The 23899-nt window shown below is 40.3% G+C and overlaps 1 protein-coding gene across 4 annotated transcripts in view; it reads right to left on the bottom strand.

The window, feature by feature from the left end:
- Positions 1-23899, bottom strand: part of DCLK1 (doublecortin like kinase 1) — a 477375-nt gene that overhangs the window by 18936 nt on the left and 434540 nt on the right. Inside the window, exon 17 of one of the 4 annotated variants that reach the window (XM_040340401.1) lies at positions 12579-12652. The exons of the other annotated variants lie outside the window; for them this stretch is intronic. Within the exon in view, the coding sequence (XP_040196335.1) occupies positions 12579-12652 (74 nt within the window). The remainder of the gene's footprint in view (positions 1-12578; positions 12653-23899) is intronic. 4 annotated transcript variants of the gene reach the window in all.

Below are 23899 nucleotides of genomic sequence, written 5' to 3'. Positions count from 1 at the left end.
TAATACAATTAAGTATTTACAGTAAATCATTGGTTTGAGAGCATTTTGCAAGAGAAGCAAAATGTTTTAATAAATTTTGCCTTGATATACAAGCGATGTCTTGATATAGGAGTAGCGTCATGTAACAACCGAGTATAAAAAAGAAGAGAGGAGACTCTAAGTGTAGCAATATGGTTAAATTTAATGAAGGTATAACATTTAGCAATGTATTGCTACATATAGAGGTGCCTCTCTTCTCTTTTATACCCTGTAAAAAAAATGCTTTGATATACAAGTGCTTTGGATTACAAGCATGTTTCTGGAACGAATTATGCTTGCAAACCAAGGTTTTACTGTATTTGTTTTTATTGAAGATAGGACAGCATTAAGTTTATTTATTGAGCCAACACAAAGAGGTTCAAGAAGCAGTCGAATAAAGCTACAGCAACATTGATAAAAAATGCTATGGGTTACTGCACATTTTACAGTACATATTAATAATATGAATTATGCCCATGCTTCATACAGCCAATAACTCTAGTTTGAAGAGCAACATACTTTTGCAAAGCATTAAAAAGTTTTCCACAACTTCTAGGAAGTTTTTTGGGGCAACCTTTAGCTCTAGTCTGGGCTTTGAAATAGATATTTTAATGGGAATGTTGGATGTATTTTTAAAGACATGCTTTAGCGGTTGCTCTGCAAGCCTCAAAGTCTAAATGCTTGCATTTAACACTCTGACTTTGGGTATCTTAAATTGCCTTTAAAAATTTGCCTTTACATTTTTAAATGCTGTTTAGAAACAATTGTTGAACTCTTAACCAAAGTTCATACTTGGGTAATGCACTTCATATTACTTGATTTTTGACATGCATTATTTGATGCATATATAGAGATCAGATTGTGTATTTTTGAATTCGGAGCATTGTTCAAATATTTATGGTTTCATAACCATTTTTATTATATTATGAGTAGAGAGAGATGTTCAAACTTTTTAAAACTAATTTACAGTTTAGGCAGCCAGGGGCACTCATTAAATAATATTTTTCCTTACAATGCTTTGGGTTTTACTGGTCTGCTATTGGATCTTTAGCTATTTTATTACCATATGTTTTGGAGGTCGGGTAGGAATTGTGATTCTTTTAACACTTTGGGGCAGATCCTCGTACAATTGCATGGGCATGTGAGATACGCTATGCCGCTGTAACTTACTTTTTTAATCTTTGAATCCACAAAGAATTTGCACCGTAAGTTACGGCGGTGTAGTGTATCTCTCGCGGCGTAACGGCGCGTAATTCAAATCGACGAGTAGGGGGCGTGTTTAATTTAAATGAAGTGCGTCCCCGCGCCGAACGAACTGCGAATGCGCCGTCCCTATATTTCCCACTGTGCATTGCACTAAATGACGTCGCAAGGATGTCATTGTTTTGACGTGGACATAAATTACGTCCAGCTCCATTTACGGACGACTTACGCAAACAAAATAAAATATTTTCAAATTCGACGCGGGAACGACGGCCATACTTAACATTGTGTACGCCACCAAATAGCAGCTTTAACTATACGCCGAAAAAAGCCGAACGGAAACGACGTAAAAGAATGCGACGGCCGCTCGTACGTTCGTGGATCGTCGGAAATAGCTAATTTGCATACTCGACGCGGAATACGACGGGAACGCCACCCAGCGGACGCAGAAGAATTGCATCTAAGATCCGAAGGCGAACGAAGACGTACGCCTGTTGGATCTAACCCAGATGCCGTCGTATCTTGTTTTGAGAATTCAAAACAAAGATACGACGTGGGAAATTTGAAAGTACGCCGGCGTATCACTAGATACGCCGGTGTACTCTCTTTGTGGATCTGCCCCTTTATCTATTGATGTACATATACCTATTTGCATAGATACAGTATAGTGGGGTTGATTTACTAATGGAAAATAAGACTGTGCACTCTACAAGTGCCCACTATTCTTCCCCCAGGCAGACCCATCGTAGCCAGCACTGATAGCTGCACTGCTGGATTATCCCACTACATCAATTTTTTTCTACAGCTCATAGGCTCCATGCTACCATCATAAATCAAAGATTCGGGCCATGTTATTGAGACATTTCAGAACTATAGATGGGAGACAGATTACATGTGGGCTTCACTGGCTGTGGTCTCTCTCTATACCTCTATTCCACACCAAGTAGGCCTAGAGGCACTTCACCATTTTCTCTCAAAAGATCCCAAAATGAACTACAGACTGGCCCAATTATTGGTTGACGCCACAGGGTTTTGCCTGGAGCACAATTACTTTGTGTTCCAGGACAAATTTCACATTCAGAAACATGATACAGTTATGTGCGCAAATTTCACTCCCTCGTACGCCAACATTGTGATGGGTTATTGGAAAGAGGGATTCATCTGGACACACAACCCTTATGATAATGAGAGGTTCTCTTTATTGTGTAAGGGAGAATCCTTCTGGATTTATAAATTATCTTTCTCGTCTCCAAATGGGTTAAATGAAGGTCAAGCGGTGCATAGCATCATCTAGGGTTTCTGTCGCTGTGCCATGTCACCCTGTCTCAGCCCAATTGACCACTCACTTCTCTAGTGATCTGGTCCTATTAAGTTTTCCTTCTGTTGGTTTCTGTTTTGATCAGGCTTTCCACAGGTGGTCATGTGGACTCTTATAGCCATGCATCTATGTTTCCACATGCAAGTAACACATAGGGTTTAGGGCACTGTGTGTCTTGGGGGTCACCTTTTTGGTGGTTGTTGTCTTGATGACATACAGTGTTCTGAACCTCTTCTGTTTTTTTAATTGCGTACATATAGATTGCGGCTGATAGTCAACTATCAGTGATCTTTTATTTAATTTAGACTCTTAAAGCAATGCATATATGTTTCTACATGCACAGTAATACATAGGGTTTCGGGCACTGTGTGTCTTGGAGTCACCTTCAGGTGGTTGTTGTCCTGGTGACATACAGTGGTCTAAACCTCTTCTGGTTTTATAACGATTACGGTTGACCATCAATGATTTTTTATTGTTTATTGTTTCCATCTGCCATTCTTTGCTAGCGGCCCATGCAGCTGTCCACTTGCTTCTCTCCTTTCCATGGCTGCCCCGCTGCTCATCACCAGTGCCTTGGCCTGACGGTTTGACCATCTATCCAACTCTGCACACATCCTCTCCCCTATTGCAGCGGAGTAGTTTTGGCAAATGAGGAGCACAGTTTACCACTACAGCATCACTCCATACAGCTGGTCCACACCTCATCGCTCATCAAGGTACTGTCACAGCAGTTTTTATGTTGTAAAGCTGTTCCATCCTTGTGAGGAGATTTTATCTATTTGGTATTCATCAGCTTACATTAAATAAAATAACATATGTTTTTACCACATTGACTCCATCAAATAGTGACGTTTTGACGTCACTTCCGCCCAGCAGAGCTATGGGGACGGGTGGGGGCGATTTTTCCCTCAGTCGCATCCCCACACAGGTGCCGAAAAAGCATGACAGGTCCTCTTAAATATGAGATCTGGGGTCAAAAAGACCTCAGATCTCATATTTAGGCTTAAATGCAAAAAAAGAAAAAAAAATTAAACTGTCATTTTTTCAAATGACAGAAAAAAAATGTTGCTTTAAGACGCTGGGCGGGGCTGACGTTTTGACGTCACTTCCGCCCAGCAGAGCTATGGGGACGGGTGGGGGCGATTTTTCCCTCAGTCGCATCCCCACACAGGTGCCGAACGGACCCGATCGCCTCCGCCGCTACCGACGGCTCCGGTAAGCGGTGGAGGGAGCGGGAGAGCGGTGGGAGGGGGGGGCCCTCTCCCACCACTGATAATGGCGATCTTGCGGCGAATCCGCCGTTATCGTTTACAGGACCGTTGGCACTAAAGATGGATACCTCGGTTGTGGCAGCAGCTGCTGCCGTTACCGAGATATCCATTTTTAAAAACAGGACGTCTTTTGGACATGGGGCGGTGGGCAAGTGGTTAAACACATTTAGATGCAACTGTTCCGATAAGAATTTGTGGTTGTATTTGTTGCTGCAATGTTTGCATGTGAGTATGAACACTCTTCCACAGTTACTAAAATGAATCATTAAACAGCCGATTTAAATAAAATACAAGTAAAACATTTCAAACTTTAATCACAAATTGAATATATGTAGTCAGAGTAAAAAGAATGACTTCTGTTAGCACATTTCTCTATAAAACAGTCATATTAATAAATGCAATGAAGTCACCCTAGAGAGCCATTTTCCTTGAGATGGATTTGGCGTGCAATCAGTAATGCTGAAAACTGTGAGAATATGAAATGACACTTTTTTATGACAATGTATGTGCCGACTTTGTCCATTCTCTGATTGGTAAGGGATTGCTTACTAGAGTGTGCAGTTTATCAAAGAAAAGCCTAGGATTGAGTTTTCTACAGTAACCCTCAGCAGCTGGCTGAAACTTATGGGGGTGTCAACTGTGTCTGGAAGATTAGACAAGATTTGAATTAGAATGATTTGTTGTAAGAGGCTTAGGGTACAAAGCCAATAGTCACCAGCATATGTTTCCTGTGGTAAATAACTGCCTGCTTTCCCCAAAACACAGCATCCATAAACTGTACTCGTACACTATCATAACTCTATTCTACAGATCCCCAGTACATAGTGGGTATTCATATGCTAGAGGTACCGATTGTTTTTTTGGTTTTTAAATAGACCTAAATCTTGAGATCCAAAACTTATAACAACCAATTAGAATATCCTCGGCTGAAGTAAGGCAGGTCTTGCATTTTGATTGGTTGACTTGGAATACTTCACTTAAGAATAAGAACTCTTCACTAAGTCCAATCATGTTTTGTAACACATTGCTTGTTTGCTGAACCAGAGCAAAGAGGAAAAAGGACGTGCAAAATGCACACCTAATACAGTAACAATCAGTGGGAATTGTTTACTGATTTGGCTTCAATTATCTGAAATCTGACTGTCTGTTAGGGTTTACCGCTTTGTGTGCTTCCTTACTAAATGAGTGTGCCTAAAAAAAAAAAAAATTGCCTGACCATCACATTCTTTAATTTATTATATTATGTCTATTGGAGCCCATTACAAACATATTGGTATAGCATCGTTTGCTGCCTTTATGGCGTCTAGCAGTTATAAATATGAATTGCCCACCTCCAGACCACGATGCATATATTTCACTCTATAAAGGCTGCGGTAGTTATTACAACATTACCACAATTATGAATGGAATCCATCTGTCACTGCTAAAACATTGTAAACCTTGAGGTTAATACACTGGAATAATATTGCTGAGTCAACCTTCTGCTTTGTGGAATGCTGATCTTCTTATTCAACTGCATGTCTACCAGACATGGTCTCACTGAAAACAGTAACTTCTCTTTGTCTCTAATAATGTGAAGCAGCATTAATGTTCACAAAAGGCTTTAGGCCATGGAAGGGAATCTTGCTAGCAGCATTGTTTGGTTCCCGGCAAGCAAGAGGCACTTTTTTATTTAAAAAATTATATTTGGTAATTCTGTGCTGTGCCTTATTTTTTAATGCACAGAATTGTATAATTTCATGCTTTCACACATTAAAAAATAAGGCATAACACCAAGTTAATTTGATCAGAATATTATTTTAATCAGAGAGAAGAGTGGAGCATTTTCAGTGAGCGTATATTTCACATATTATTGCATTATTTACCTTTAAAAAACGTTGATTTTAATTTCATATTTTTATATACACTGATCAGAAATAACATTATGACCACCCACCCTACCCAAGGCATGGACTCTACCAGATCCCTGAAGGTGGGGCTTCCATGGATCGGACTTGTCAACACCTTGAACTTGTGTTCCTCAAACTATTCTTGAATTAATCAGACCAGGTTACCTTCTTCCATTGCCCCGTGGTCCAGTTCTGATGCTCACATGCCCATTGTAGGTGCTTTAGGCAGTGGACACAGGTCAGCATGGGCATCCTGACCATTTTGAGGCTACGCAGTCCCATATGCAACAAATTGCAATGCTCTATTTTGACACTTTTCTATTGGAAGCAGCATTACGTTTTTTTAGCAATTTGAGCTCAAGTAGCTCTTTTATTTGATCAGACTACACTGGCAAGCTTTCACCCCCCACGTGCATCAATGAGCCTTTGCTGTCCATGACCCTGTTGCTGATTCACTTGAATTCTTTTGGTAGGTTTTGACCACTGCAGACTGGGAACATACCACAAGAGCTGCAATTTTGAAATTGCTCTGACCCAGTAATCTAGCCATTAGAATTTGGCCCTTGTCAAACTTGCTTAAATCCTTTTAATTGCCTATTTTTCTTTCCTTCAACTGATCATTCCCAGGGACAACATGTTCACTTGCTGTCTAAAATATCCCACCCACTTTCAGATGCCATTGAAATGTGATAATTAATGTTATTCACCTGTCAGTGGTCCCAATGGTATAGCTGATTGGTGTACACTATGGGCCAGATTCAGGTAGGAGATACGACGGTGTATCTCCAGATACGCCGTCGTATCTCCGAGTGTGCGACGTCGTATCTATGCGCCTGATTCTTAGAATCAGTTACGAATAGATTTGACTAAGATCCGACCGGCGTAAGTCTCTTACGCCGTTGTATCTTAGTTGAAATTTTACGCTGGCCACTAGGTGGCGCTTCCGTATATTTACGCGGCGAACATGCAAATTAGGTAGATACGCCGATTCAGAAACGTACGTTTCCCCGGCGCATTTTTTTACGTCGTTTACGTTAGGCTTTTTCCGGCGTATAGTTACCCTTGCTATAGGAGGCGCAGCCAATGTTAAGTATGGACGTCGGGACCGCGTTTGTGTAAGTCGTCCGTGAATGGGGCTGGGCGTAAGTTATGTTCACGTCAAAACCAATGAGTCTTTGCGGCGTCATTTGGAGCATGCGCACTGGGATACTTTCAAGGACTGTGAATGCGCCGTTCGGAAAAAGCGTAATTTACGTGGGGTCACAATAAATTTACATAAAACATGCCCACTTCTTCCACATTTGAATTAGGCGGGCTTACGCCGGCCTATTTACGCTACGCCGCCGCAACTTACGGAGCAAGTGCTTTGTGAATACTGCACTTGCCTGTCAAAGTTTCGGAGGCGTAGCGTAAATAGGATACGCTACGCCCGCTCACAAATACGCGTTTCCTACCTGAATCTGGCCCTATATGTTCCCATATTTTGGTTAATACATAACATGTCAATTTATTTTAGGCAGACCTCTCTCCTCCAATGTAAATAACCAATGATCTATTTAGCTGAACACCCACTGACCACAAATGTAAAGGGACACATCTTCACTAATCATTAATGTAAAGGGGAAGTTTACCACTGACCTCAATTCAAAGAAAGTGTTTCTCCATAGACCTCCATTGTAAGGGGGCACTTCACCACTGACCACCAATGTAAGGGGTGCCTTCTCCCAATAGTCATCAATACAGGGGGATACTTTCAGACATACAGTGGGGAAAATAATTATTTGATCCCCTGCAGATTTTGTAAGTTTGCCCACTTACAAATAAATTAAGGGTTTATAATTTTTATCATAGATGTAGTATAAATGATAGAGACAGTATATCAACCAAATATCCAGAACCCCCCCCACAAAAAACAAATGCTATAAATTAAGTTGCAGTGCAGTGAGTAAAATAAGTATATGATCCCCAAGCAAAACAAGACTTAGCACTTGGTGGAGAAACCTTTGTTGGCAATCACATAGGTAAGACGTTTCTTGTAGTTGGTGACCAGGTTTGCACACATCTCAGGAGGGATTTTGGTCCACTCAAATTTAGGGAACTGAAACTTCAAGTTACCAAGCGACAGCCAAGAAACCTTAAGGATTTAGAGAAGATCTGTAAAGAAAAGTGAACCAAAATCCCTCCTAGTCCTGAGATGTGTGCAAACCTGGTTACTAACTACAAGAAAAATCTTACTTCTATGCTTGCCAACAAGGGTTTCTTCACCAAGTCATGTTTTGCTTGGGGATCAAATACTTATTTTACTCACTAAACTGCAACTCAATTAATAACATTTGTATCATGTTTTTTTTCTGGATTTTTGGTTGATATTCTGTCTCCGTCCTTTAAAACACACCTATGATAAAAATTATCGACCCTTCATTTCTTTGTAAGTGGGCAAACTTACAAAATCTGTAGGGGATCAAATACTTATTTCCCCCTATGTATTAGTAAAATAAGGGGAAATTTATGACTGAACTCCACGGTACTTCAATGACCACCAATGTAAAAATGCACTACACTGATCACCATTGAAGGGGGGACCTTTTCTACTGACCTCCAATATAGACAAGCACTTCTCCACTAACAACCAATATAAGGAGACATTACACTGACCACAAATGTAAGGGGACACTTCTTCAATAACCACCAGTGCCAAGAGGCATAACACTGACCATTCTGCACAGTGCATACCCCAGACATGGTCCTGACTGCTGCATTCTGAAAGCTGTGCTATAAAATACATACTCCAGACTGCTGCCCTCCACACTGTTCTTTATATTATCCAGACCAACACAATCATTGAGCACAATGCACCACTCCAGGTTTGGTCAACCTGCAATCTAGCCCCCATTTCCATGAACAAGGTGTCGGTCCGACTCACAACTATAGAAGCTTCAAAGAAAAAGTAAATGACCACACACTAGTGCATAGAAAGTCCAAAAGCTTTATTCAAATAACCCAAAACATCATAGCATCTCAAAACAGGGGAGACAGTTGACGCGTTTCACGCTAAGAGTGCTTACTCATAACAAAGCACTTCCGAGATGCTATGATGTTTTGGATCTTTGGATTACTTCAACAAAGCTTTTGGACTTTCTATGCACTAGTGTGTGGTCATCCACTTTTTCTTTTAAGCTTTCACGCCATCACTGAGTTAACAGCTGCTGGTTGCTAAGTAGTACTCAACTATTTTTAAGCAGTTCTGCTCTAAGGTAGGCACAGAAAAATATTAGCTCTGTGTCTATATTTTGTACTCAGAAAATTAAACATAATGATCCTTTGTCTTAAGGTTTGTGTGTGTCTTTAAAGCGGGGGTTCACCCAAAATGTTTTTTTTTTTTAAATTAGATCTAGCATACTAATGATACTAAGGACATTTATTTTCGTGAGGTCATTTTTTTTTCTCTGTACATACCTTTATATCCTGATTTTCTCAAGGGCTTCCGGGTTCCGATGACTGCGGGACTGGGCATTCCTATCCTTCGGTTCGATGATTGGCGGCTTGTGAAACAGGTCCCCTGTCGCACAACGCACGTCAACAGATTTCCGGAAATAGCCGAGCTGCGCGTCGGCACTATACGGCGCCTGCGCAGTCAGCTCTACATGGCAGGCGCAGGCGCCGTATAGTGCCGACTCGCAGCTCGGCTATCTCCGGGAATCTGGTGACGCGCGTTGTGCGACAGGGGACCTGTTTCACAAGCCATCAATCATCGAACCGAAGGATAGGAATGCCCAGTCCCGCAGTCATCGGAACCCTGAGGCTGGGATAGGAACGCCCAGTCCCGGAGTCATCAGAACGCGGAAGCCCTGGACAAAATCAGGATATAAAGGTATGTACATAGAAAAAAAAATGACCTGCCAAAAAGAAATGTACTTAGTATGCTGGCTCTAATGTTAAAAATTAGTTTTTAGGGTGAACCTCCACTTTAAGACTGTTTCTTATGCTACAGTAATTATGGCATATTTTGTAGGTAGAAAGAGAGCAACATATATGTGCAGTGTATACAGTGAATGGGCTTGGGTGTCACCTGGTTCAGTGTGAAGTGGCCATGTGTACCATGGTCTCATCAAGGTGCCCAAAGATACTGCAGGTTCTCACAATCCTAGCAACACTCCTTGACTAAAACATTTATTGGCATTTTGTTTTAGCACGAGAGGCAGAAACCAGACAGTTTCTGTCTTTTTTATGCTGTTAATATCTGACCTCATAAAAAATTATGTTTTTTTATATTGTAATATGGAATTCAAGAGAAAATTAAAAAAGATTATGAACTATGCTTTCTTAACCCGTAATATGTTTTGTGATCTATTGACTGAGGCTTCCCCCATCTTCCTCTACCTCCTAACTACTGGACCGACCACCATCTATTCAAGGGCTTCTTACCATTCACCCCTGGACCAAAAGCTGCTAGCTCAACACCAAGCTGCACTAACAAAATGTACATATTTAATATTATCTTGTTTTATTGGCCAAAAATTGTGGCTGTTCTTATTGTCTATTGCATTTGCTCATGAAAAATAATTATTAAAAAAAAATGATGAACTATCACCAATTTTGGTAATATTGCATACTGGGAAGTGTGATAACCCTCAAAGGATAAGTGGAGGTCCTCCACAGTAATGGTTGTCTCTGTGACTCTACTGTAATTTATGTTATGGGGTACACCTATTTATCCCATTATTTCCATCTTTCTGGTTGCTCAGAAGGTTGCAAGACAATATGTGTCAGTCCAGCACCTTCTATTAGCCATTGTTGCAATGATGTAACCCAAAACTGTGGGTTATGTACCAGAACCGAGTAAGCTAGTTGCATATTCAATATTAACCAGTCAGCTAAATAGCTTTCTATTTGACAGGGAAAAGGGAACAATCTCACCTGTGATTTATTGGGGTTATTTCTGCTACTGTAAGGCCCCCGTACACACGGTCGTTCCAAACCGATGAGAATGGTCCGACAGACCGTTTTCATCGGTTCACCGCTGAAGTGGCCTGATGGTCTGATGTGCGTACACACCATCATTCCAAAAACCGATCGGGTCAGAACGCGGTGACGTCAAACACACGACGTGCTGAATAAAACGAAGTTCAATGCTTCCAAGCATGCGTCGACTTGATTCTGAGCATGAGAAAGAAAGTTTACCGCTCAGAGATCCCAGAGAACTGCAAGGTGGAATCCAAACCCTTGGGTGCAGGCACTGCAATAGTATGCAAAAATATATATGGAAGAACCGGGACGGCCGCACTCCAAAAATAAAAATGTGTTCCTTTTAATAAAAACTGGTCACAACATGGAAATATCACAGCAAAAAATCACGCGTTTCACACTCTCATACAGTGCTTATTCATAGCATCTTAGCTATGAATAAGCACTGTATGAGAGTGTGAAACGCGTTGACTCTTTTCCTGATTTTTGCTGTGATATTTCCATGTTGTGACCAGTTTTTATTAAAAGGAACAAATTTTTATTTTTGGAGTGCGGCCGTCCCGGTTCTTCCATATATATTTTTGATTCTGAGCATGCGCAGGTTTTGAACCGATGCTTTTCTGTACTAACCATCGGTTTGGACCGATCGGGCAGCGGTCCATCGGTTCGGTTTTGAAGCATGTTTTAAAATTTTGGACCGAAGGAAAACAGACCGATGGGCTATACACACGGTCGGTTTGGACCGATGAAACTGAACCTCGGTCCATTCTCATCGGTTTTGTCCAACCGTGTGTACGGGGCCTTAAAGGGGACATGTCACAACGGAAATATGAGATCTGTCATTGCTGACTTGTATATCTAGGTTTAAGCTTCAAACCATCATCTTTACCTACCAGACATGCATGCAGCAGAACTCCCAGCCCCCTGGATACTTGTTATAGTTCATTAATTTATTAGGTGGTACTACTAGGATGAGAATGGAAACCCTGGAACTTGCACCTAAAAAAGTAACTCATTGATGGCAGCTTCCGTATTTTTATTCAGCCAGGTTTCCTTTTTGATCTTCCTGTCTGCCCCAATTATAATTTCAAATTTTAGGGGGTATAAGACATCGAGCAAATATAGAAACACATAATGGAAACATATCAGTCTGAAATGATAAGCATATGAATATTATATCAGATCCAGGAATCCTGGTACAATAATATGTATATTTTCTATGTACTCTCTGCTAATTACCATTGCATATGAAAATTGCAAAACACGTTATTAGAGAAAAAAAATGTTATTATATTAGTAAACTGCATTAAAATCTAAGAAAGTTTCCAAACAAATACATGATTTGCAGTGTAGGAACTAAAAACATAATAAACACTATATCGAAACAATACAAACAATCAGACAATACACTAACACATAGTCATAGGAGTGGCTGATGCTCAATGCATTGTCATGTTATGCATTGTTAGTAATAAGGTATTAGGAAAGGGTTGTGTATTTCATGGTTTAAAACTACAGTATATTGTTTTTTTTACAAAGACGCAGACTAGATTTTGCATATTTTTCAGATGAATTGTAAACAGCCCTTTAAATGTAGGGCTACCTAATGTTTCTCTATTTTAAGTTACAACACAGGATTTCTATATATACTGTCTTTTAAACCACAGGAAATATTCAGCATGTTTAATGAAGAAAAGCTGGCAATGTCAGCGTGGATAATGGACGAGAAGGGATGGAGCAGGCGGTTTGCGAAATCTCAACAAAGACTGAGATTAAACTCATAAAGCAGCATATGGACTGGGTAAGAAAAAATAAATAAAAAAGCATGTTTATCCACTGAAGGGACTGGTTAATGGAGACTGCCAGCACGTTTGCCATGGAAACACTGACTTTTGGCGCTCAACCATCTCATACCTTATCCAATACATTCCTGGCTGTTGGTAGTAGTCCAAAGACCCTGATCTCTTGATGGTAAAACCGTGGTCCAGCTGAGCAGAGAGAAATGGGGCAACTCAGTGGATCGTCATTTAGCTAGTAATACTCTATTCCAAATGACCCTGTAATTATACCATGTACTACAGACGTCAGCCTGATCTCTTCAGTGAGGAAGGAGGCCACTAGAGCAAAGGAACCACCAACCTGCACTGAAGACAAAACCACACAAGGCCTCATGAAGGAAAACCGGAGGAAGGAAAATGTAGATGTACTGCCCATAGCAACCATCCAGTGCGATTTTTACATTTTCCAACTTACAGATAGTTGCTATATGACACCAACACCTTTTTCCTGCAGTTGTTAGCATGAGTCCCAGTGTAAATGACACATCACAGACATGATAAACATCCTTGGCTGAAGTACAGTTTGTCCCCTGGTATATGTTTATAAGAGTGTGCTCATTTTAGATTGTTGTAAGGAAGCAATAGTTAAAAATTCATGACAGGTATTGTCTATTTACCATTAAATCCATGGCCTACACTGACATCTCAGCTGGATTTTTTTGTAATATTTGAATTACAGTGCTGTAGACCATCACATCAGACAATACAATTATTTGGCCATTAACTATTCTCTTAAAGTGGACAGTCCAAAACGTAACAATTATATACAGATCTGTACTTTTCCTAATAAACCCAAGATCTAAAAGCGTTAGCTACAGTGTTATTCAATTACATTAATTACATTGTCATTACAAGACAAAAAAGAAACCAGTCAGAATAAAAATAGAGCACCTGCCATTGCTGACTTATTTTTTAGGGAACATTTTTTAAAGTCGTCATCCTTTGTGAATAGTGAGGAGCTTGGGATTGGACCCAACCTGGAGACGAACCAACACTCATCACTATTGGTGAGTCACTTGCCTTAGACAAGCCTGTGCATATCTATCAGGTGTCCTGACACACAACAGATGAATGCACGTTACAGTTCAGTAATAAAGAGTACATTTATAATAAATAAATAAATAAATAGATAATAAATAAATAGATAATAATGAATAAATAATAATAAATTATCTAAATAATTATATATATCATTATTTATATAATATAAATTTTATTATATAATTACTGAATAATTTTTTAAGAATAACAATAATTGTTATTATTGACAAATATTTGTATATAGTAAATAAGTATTAAATAATAAGTAAGTAATCAATAATTAATAAATGACAAGTAACAAAGAGTAGCAAACAAAGATATGAATGACAGCCCTGGGCTTTGCACCCCTAAAAACAAGGCAGCAATGGATGGACTCTACTTTGACATGTTACCTTTATATTTTCACAACATCCATATCTTCAATAACTAAGACACTTATTTTGAAATTATTACGTTGTCATATGGGACCAGTTTATGTACAATTTAAAATCATTTAAAATCAGGCATTACAGGTATTCCGGTGTTAAACGACCCAGTAATCTTTACATCAGAAATATACCCTTTGGAATAATGTCATCTTTTTTTTTTTTTAAATGATAATTTATGTACATTAGATTTATCTACCGGAGTTAGTTCTTATCATGAGCAAAATAAATTTGCATTTTTAAAATGCTTCCTGACTGATGTTAACCCCTTACAAGCAAATTCTAAGCTAATGTCACAAGGTTAATTATGTAACCCTCATCCTCAAGAAATATTAGAAGGACCTAATGCAGCAAGTGCATTCACGGCTCAATCCTGCCACCTGCTGGTTACATTTCTTTCCTGCTACTATAACCATTGCTCTGAAATACTGTGGCCAACAGAGCTTGCCCAAACCTAATGACTTGGATAGCAGCAATGCAAACACAAGCCATTTTGTAAAATTTTGCTAGCTTTTCCAATGCAAAGGATGCCATTATTTAGCATAATACAGTATACAACTAATGCTTAATTTTAAACTAAGATAGTAAATCTTTATAATTTGCTAATGTTTTAGTAAGGCACTGAGATGGTGGACTTTTAAAGGTATTCTGTTACAGTGAAACACCTATGTGAAAAGCCTGTGGTGGAAGCAGCTAGTCAGACTAGTTGCAAGAGCTGCCACTCCAGAATTAGTATTCCATCCATTAATCAGAGTGTGGGTGCTTCCAGCGAAGCCTTCTCATACAGGTGTTGCTTTGTAACAGATTCCCTTTAAGCTGTAGGGGACACCCATAAAGTCAATATAAATTGTAAGCTTAGAAGACAAAAAAGCACGTAGAGGACAGAAGCCATGTGGGTACACAGATAACTCACAGTTTGTTGTATGGTGTGTGTGTACTGCTAGTGTTCACTATGAATACGCACAGATCAGGACAGTTAAGCTATGGGTATGGTTGGATATACTGTCATTGACAGACTGCTCTTAGGCTCCATTCACACCTTGGCGTATTTACGCCCGACGCTCGTGCCGCTGGAGGGGTGATTTTACATTGTTGTCTATGGAGATGGTTCACATCTCCACGCCGAACGCCGAAACGTACGCCTGAAGCTCAAAACAAGTTCCGGACCCTTTTTTTCGGGCGGCTTTCTGCGTTCGGCATAGCCGACAATGTGTGGTAAAAAAAAAACGACCCGTTTTGTCGCGGGAAATCACGGTACAATACGCCGCAATTTGTCGTGGCAAGATACGCCGCGTTATAGTGTGAATGCAGCCTTAAGATGTCCTTTAAACATCCAGGCTTTCTCAACAAGGCTGTGCAAAGAGCAATGGTGTGGTGTAGTAACCTCTGGTCACTAAGCTGATTTCAATTTGCCAACTGTTCCTTGTCTCATGAAATAGTCATACTGCATGTAAATAGGACAACCTCTGATAACAGGTCGCAGGACAATCAGACTGGACAGGGAATAACCACATATATCTTTTTTTTGTGTAACTGTCCTAGTCAAACTCTGCAATATCCAGTTGTATGCTATACATGACAAATAGACATATACTATGTTACCAAAAGTATTGGGACACCTGCCTTTACACGCACATGAACTTTAATGGCATCCCAGTCTTAGTCCATAGGGTTCAATATTGAGTTGGCCCACCTTTTGTAGTGAGAAGGCCTGGCTTGCAGTCTCAGCTCTAAATCATTCCAAAGGTGTTCTATCGAGTTGAGATCATGACTCTGTGCAGGACAGTCAAGTTCCTCTACCCCAAACTCACTCATCCGTGTCTTTATGGACCTTGCTTTGTGCACTGGTGCACAGTCATGTTGGAACAGGAATAGACTATCCCCAAACTGTTCCCACAAAGTTGGGAGCATGAAATTGTTCAACATGTCTTGGTATGAAGACGCCTTAAGAATTCCCTTCAATGGAACTGAGGGGCCAAGCCCAACCCCTGAAAAACAAGCCCACACCCTAATCCCCCTCCACCAAATGATTTGGACCACATTTGGTCTACAAACAAGGTTCATAAAGACATGGATGAGCGAGTTTGGCGTGGAGGAACTTGGCTGGCCTGCTCAACCCTTCCTGACCTCAACCCAATAGAACACCTTTGGGATGAGTTAGAGCGGAGTCTGCGAGCCAGGCCTTCTTGTCCAACATCAGTGCCTGACCTCACAAATGCGCTTCATTAAGAATGGTCAAACATTCCCATAGACACATTCCTAGACTTTGTGGACCCCAGAAAAGTTGAAGCTGTTATAGCTGCAAAGGGTGGGCCAACTCAATATTGAACCCTATAGACTAAGGCCGAAACCGATGAAAACGGACTGAAGGACCTTTTCATTGGTCCAAACCGATCGTGTGTGGGCCCCATTGGTCAGTTAACCTTCGGTCAAAAAATGTAGAACTTACTTCAAAATTGAACCGATGGACACCTAACCGATAGGTCAAAACCGATGGTTAGTATGCAAAAGCATTGGTTAAAAATCCACGCATGCTCAGAATCAAGTCAACGCATGCTTGGAAGCATTGAACTTTGTTTTTTTCAGCACGTCATTGTGTTTTACGTCACCGCGTTCTGACATGATCGTTTTTTTAACCTATGGTGTGTAGGCACATCAGACCATCAGTCAGCTTCATCGGTTGACCGATGACAACGAACCTTCGGACCGTTCTCATCTGATGGACTGATCGTGTGTACGCGGCCTGGGATGCCATTAAAATTCATGTGTGTGTAAAGGCAGGCGTCCCAATACTTTTGGTAATATATTGTATCTTCCACGTGTATGAGCAATCATGTTTTGACAACCAGGCAATGCTATACTGCATATTGATTGCCTGGAGTATGGTCAACCTAAAGAGGTCCATTTATCAAAAAATGCTGAGACATTCACACATTTGTCGCAAATTATCCCCGTAATGTGTTTAATAGATGTATTTCCTATGACGTCAGCTCCATAATGTGGTATTTCTGAAAAATACTGCATGATGGTCACTAGAAGGAGCTTTCAGTCTTAGAAAATATACACATTGTAACGGCCGTTACACACATTATTGGTATTATTTGCTATGTCTGGTTGAATGCTGAGACATCTTCAAGATATTTTTAAACAGACCCCAAGGTGTATATCCAGAAACAAACTTTTTTCTTACTTTTGGATAGAATGAAACCCTGTCAGTTTTTTTCTACCATCTGGGGTTCTGTTAGATAGATTTCCCCTAATTTTCTGTGCAGGTCACAATTTTTTACCGCACAGGAAGGGACGGGAACTCTCCAACAGCTAACCTCTGCCAGGTTTTTATTTCTGTCTATGCCCCATTGCAGTGGAAGGGAAAGTGAGGGGAAACCTCCCTAGTGGAGCCATAGATAGCAGTACAATTTAGATAGGGCTTCTAGTCCATTCTCACTCTTATTTAAAACTAAAACATATTTTTGTTACTGATATAAGAATGTGTATGCAGATCTGACCAGATGTGTGGGCTAATATGTGCAATGGTGGGAATACATAGACACATAGTGGACATGCAAAGAGATTCCATATCGATAAAAACAGAGAAAATTCATGACATGGAGCAATGTTTAAAATAAATAAATATTTTCCCATACTGGGTGTCAACTGGCTAGACCCATGACACTGTCAAACATCAGCCCGATTTTAATACTGTAAACGCTATGGATAAAAGACCTTTGTATGCTTTATCTTTTAACACTGGTGACTTACCTTACCAAAACCTGTTAATATTTTGAACTCCGTTGCTGGGAATGGTACTTAGACCAGACAACAGATAGACTACTTGATCCAAGGCCTGGGCTTTTGAGGGGCGTTTCCATTGTACATAATTCAACTTTAAACCTTGTAAGGGCAAAAAACACCCATCAGCCACTTTTCTAAGAGCTCACAAGTTTAAGGAGTAAAGTGAAAAGTACACTTCAAAGAATGAAACCCTCATACTGTGTCCCTCATAACCTACCCCTGACTTCTCTGCCAAGAGCAATGGTACAACCATCAACTCATCCCCACATACCAGGGTGCTAGGTGTATTCCTGGGCTTTAAACTCTCCTTTTGGCCCCACATCCAATCACTTTTCAAAGCTTGCCACCTCAACCTTTGCAACATCTCCAAAATACATCCCTTCCAAACCAATTACACCACAAACCTCTTAATTCATTCCCTGGATGTCTCTCTCACCTCGACTACTGCAACTCCCTCCTCATTGGCTTACCTTTAAATAGGTTATACCCTACTAAGTCCATCATGAATGCCGCTGCCCGACTCATCCACCTTACAAACCGCTCAGCGCCTGCAACTCCCCTCTGCCAACACCTCTATTGCAACTATGTTTCAAGAAAAGAGTTGAAAGGGGTGGGACTTTGAACGTGCCTTTGGAGGAGTAAATAAATGTATAAATACTCAAATTATAGAAAAATAAACAACTTAAAGGGCAGTAATACTAAGGCCTCGTACACACGATAGGTTAACCAGAGGAAAACGATCTGATGGACTGTTTTCATCGGTCAAAACCGATCGTGTGTGGGCCCCATAGGTTATTTAACCATAGGTTAAAAAAAAGCCAACTTGCTTTAAATTTAACCGATGGATTCCTAACCGATAGGTCAAAACCGATAGTAGGCACAACCATCGGTTAAAAATCCACGCATGCTCAGAATCAAGTCGACGCATGCTTGGAAGCATTGAACTTAGTTTTTTGCAGCACGTCGTTGTGTTTTACGTCACCGCGTTCTGACACGATCGGTTATTTAACCGATGGTGTGTAGGCGTGACGGACCATCAGTCAGCTTCATCGGTTAACCTATGACAACGGTCCTTCAGACCGTTCTCATCGGATGGACTGATCGTGTGTACGAGGCTTAACGGATTAAACAAGAGATAAAAACAAGTTACGGTTTTTGAGGTTTAAGATTTAGGGTGTGTAATTTCCACGCATTGAAAAACGTTTTGCCTACGTGTTTCGCAGATTTCTGCTTCGTCAGGGCCTTTGAAAGTAGCACAGTAAGATATTGTGTAAACTCTAAAGATAGAATGTTAATAGAAACATATATAAATACCATATTTAGTATAATTCAAAAATACAGATGAGAAGAAAAAAAGAGAAAAAAATAAAACAATTAAAGATACAAAGAAAAATAATAATATTAATACATTAATTCAATATGCATTTCTAACATTCAACATGAATTGTTACAAACTAGATATTAAATTATGTTATATTAAAAAATATTGTATTGAAAACATCAATATATATCAACATGATTTCAATACAATAGTTTTTATCTTTTAATATATATATTGTTGCCTGTATCTTCCTGACATACAAAACATACAAAATCAGTAGAAACATAAATGCAACTGTACGCATAGCTTGAAGTGTTTTTTAATATAACATCATTTAATATCTAGTTTGTAACAATTCATGTTGAATGTTATACATGCATATTGAATTAATGTATTCATTTTATTATTTTTCTTTGTATCTTTAATTTGTAAAATGTTTTATTTTTTTTCTCTTTTTTTCTTCTCATCTGCATTTTAGAATTATACTAAATATGGTATTCTATAAAATATATTTCTATAATTTGAGTATTTATACATTTATTTACTCCTCCAAGGCACATTCAACGTCCCACCCCTCTCAACCCTTTTCTTGAAACATAGTTGCATATTCTTAGGGGATGGTGCCTCTGTAGGAGTTTTTTGTATTCCACATACATCCCAACCCCTACAAAATCCCTCCATTGGCTACCACACACCCAACAAATTTAATTTAAAATACTAACAATAACTTACAATACCATCCACAACTTGGCCCCCAGCTACATCACTAACCTAGTCTCAAAATACCAACCAAATCGTTCTCTTCGTTCCTCACAAGACCTCCTGCTCTCTAACGCCCTCATCACCCCCTCCCATACTCGCCAGGACTTTTCCCGAGCCTCTCCCATCCTTTAGAATTCCCTACCCTAATCTGTCCGACTATCTAAAAATCTATCCACTTTTAGGCGATCCCTGAAAACGTATCTCTTCAGAGAAAGTTATCCTGCCTCCACCTAACAATTGTACTTTTATTTTTTCATCAGCTCATCTCCCACAATTATTACCTTTTGTATCACGTAACCCTCCTTTTTAGATTGTAAGCTCTAACGAGCAAGGCCCTCTGATTTCTCCTGTATTGATTTGTATTGCAACTGTACTGTTTGCCCTAACATTTTAAAGTGCTGTGCAAATTGTTGGCGCTATATAAATCCTGTAATCCTGTATAATAATAATGTAACATCCTATTCCTGCCTATGGTCAAGTTTTCTGAGCTTCTTTCTTTATATTGTATATCTTCATTCGTCATACTAAGAGCTCTTAATCACTTTTGATGTAATACAAGGAATACAAGCCTGCCACCATAATAAAGCATCCCTCTCTCATACAAGAATACAAGATGCTTCATTTGTTTTCCAAGCAGAGATGTTTTCTCAAGCTGAGGACCTCATATAACCCTTACAGACTCTTTCCATTAGGGAACTCAGAGGGGAAGCCTATCCGCGGGACTGTAAATCAGGATATTTGATACTGTAAGTGTCCTACACAGATTCTTCAGCTGAAATCCATCAGTTTAGCTGTTGGTATCGAATGATTTACTAAAAGAAGACCTGAAATGTATATGTCTATGTATCATCAATTAACAGAATTCAATTTATCCACGTATACACAGATTGTTTCACTGCCTCTCTAATGCCTCCATTGTTGTTACACACGTCTGTGCTATGCATACAGCGCTGCCTGTGTACGTGGATTCATAACGAGACTTAGAACGTAAGGAAAGGTGCCCTGTGCCTAAAATAAAGGTTGTGCAATGTGAAAACTTCACAAATATAAAGTACAGTGGAACCTCGGATAATGGGTAAAGCGGTTAACAAGCGTTTCGCAATACAAGCTTTTTTTTCTTCAAAATCCTGACTCGGTTTGTGAGTGTTGTCTCGCAACACAAGCAGGGTTCAAGCCTCTGCGGTGTGCAGTACCGCATTTGGCCAGAGGTACGGGGGTGCCAGTAACACTTGGAGCTGTTCGTAAATACTCAGAATCACTCGGAAATACTCAGGCCAAAATTCTCGTATCTGAGCGTAAAACTGCGGCGGGGTAACGTATGTCATTTACGTTACGCCGCCGCAAGTTTTACAGGCAAGTGCTTTATTCACAGAGAACTTGCCTGTAAAGTTGCGGCGGCGTAGCGTAAATCCCCCGGCGCAAGCCCGCCTAATTCAAATGAGCCGGGTAGGGGGCGTGGATCATTTAAATTAGGCGCGTTCCCGCGCCGAACGTACTGCACATGCGCCGTCCCTAAAATTTCCCGACGTGCTAAATTACTTTGCCAGGACGTCATTGGTTTCGACGTGAACGTAAATGGCGTCCAGCCCCATTCACGGACGACTTACGCAAACGACGTAAATTTTTTAATTTCGACGCGGGAACGACGGCAATACTTAACATTGGTTGCCCCTCATATAGCAGGGGCAACTTTACGCGTCGCAAATCTAACGTAAACGTCGTAACTTCACTGCGTCGACCGCGCGTACGTTCGGGAATTCGCGTATTTTGCTAATTTGCATACTCGACCAGGAAAACGGCGGAGGCGACACCTAGTGGCGAAAAAAATAATTGCATTTAAGATCCGACAGTGTAAGAGCCTTACGCCTGTCGGATCTAATGGTCATCTATGCGTAACTAATTCTAAGAATCAGTCGCATAGATACGACGGCCCAGATTAGGACTTACGAGGGCGTACATTGCGTTGCGCCGTCGTAAGCCCTTCGAGAATCTGGGCCTCAGTTCCCGAGTCTTTCCAAGGGTTTCCAACTGCATCCAAAGGTCTCAGAGTATTTCAGAGTCTCTCTGGCGCCCCCCTCCCCACCTCTGGACTGCATGCAATAGAAGTCAATGCTTAACGAATTATCTTCGTTTCCATTGACTTCAATGGGGAAACTCGGTTTGATATGCGAGTGCTTTCTATTACAAGCATTCTCCTGGAACGGATTATGCTCATAATCCAAGGTTCCACTGTACTTATAGAAATGTATAACCGCGTGGGCAGCACAGTGGTCTAGTGGTTAGCACTTTCACCTAGTAGCAAAAGGGTCACTGGTTCGAATCCCAACCACGGCACTACCTGCCTGGAGTTTGCATGTTCTCGCTGTGTCTGTATGTGTTTCCTCCCACACGCCAAAGACATGCTAGTGGGTTAACTGGATCCTGTCTAAATTGGTCCAAATATGTGTATGTATGAATGTGGGGTAGGGACGTTTGACCCAATACACACTATACAAACTTTTGATGTCAGATTTACCAAAACCATGTATTCAAATGTTGAAGCTGTGGGCGTGTTTTATGTATATTAACTGTGACCCCACGTAAATTACGTTTCGATCGAACGGCACATGCGACGTCCGTGGACGTATCCCAGTGAGCATGCTCCAAATGACGTCGGCAAATCGTCATGCTTTTGACGTGAACGTAAATTACGGCCAGCCCCATTCACGGACGAGTTACGCAAACGACGTAAAATTTGAAAAATTTGACGCGGTTCCGACATCCATACCTAACATTGGCTGCGCCATGTTTTTGGTGGTTTATCTTTACGCCTGAAAACCCCTTAAGTAAACGGCGTATCTTTACTGCGACGGCCGGGCGTACGTTCGTGAATAGGCGTATCTAGCTGATTTAAATATTCTAGGCGTAAATCAGTGTACACGCCCCTAGCGGCCTGAGTAAATATGCAGTTAAAATACGACGGCATACTAGACTTACGCCGGTCGTATCTTAGCAATATTTAAGCGTATCTCAGTTTGAGAATACGCTTAAATATACGACGGCGGGGATTCGGATTTACGACGGCGTATCTACTGATACGCCCGTCGTAAGTCTTTATGAATCTACCCCTATATGTGTAAGGTGCTACTAAAGTGACAACGCTATTTGAGTACCTGAAATAAATAAATGAAATAAACTGTGAATATGCTGCCCCGTTATTTATAGAATTCCTTGTTCACCTAGAGATATTAGACACATCATGGAAGTGTAGCAAATAAAGTGTATTTAAACCCAACTCCCCCCCCCCCCCAAAATGATATATGACAGTATACTAGTATGGCGGCTGCATTTGATTTCTTTTTTTAAAGCTTCATTGCTTTTTTTTTACCTAGTAATCCTGCAAATATCACAATTGTGGTCTCTGGAGAGTTACGTCACTCCTCCACTGTATCTATAGGGGGAGCCATGGCTGTCACATTAGGCTGCTCTCCTTCAACTGGCCATACATTATACAACTTTCTTGTTCAATTTCCTTTAGATTTGCCTTCAACTATGTAGTGCAAGGGCCTGTCTGACTGCATACAAATTGAAAGTGTTTGGGTTTGACCTCATATATGGTTTTGGTAAATCTAAAGAAAAATTGTACACGAAAAACAGTATAATGTATGGCCAGCCTTTTACGGACTACAAACGTTTCCATATCTCTTCATCTCCATTACACGTGTGGAAGGTAGATTATTGAAGTTTGACAAAGACACTACATTTCTGGCAAGATTAACCACTTAAGCTCTGGACCATTTTGTTGTTAAATGACCGGGCCACTTTTTGTGATTCGGCACTGCGTCGCTTTATCTGACGATTGCGCGGTCGTGCGACGTGGCTCCCAAACAAAATTGATGTCCTTTTTTTCCCACGAATAGAGCTTTCTTTTGGTGGTATTTGATCACCTCTGTGGTTTTTATTTTTTGCTCTATAAACAAAAATAGAGCGACAATTTTGAAAAAAAAACAATATTTTTTTACTTTTTGCTATAATAAATATCCCCCAAAAAATATAAAAAAACAATTTATTTTCCTC

Source organism: Rana temporaria, chromosome 2, assembly GCF_905171775.1.
Source record: "Rana temporaria chromosome 2, aRanTem1.1, whole genome shotgun sequence".
Classification (NCBI taxonomy): Eukaryota; Metazoa; Chordata; class Amphibia; order Anura; family Ranidae; genus Rana; species Rana temporaria.
Note: the sequence above shows the minus strand (reverse complement) of the source record. Positions and strands in the feature narration are given on the sequence as shown.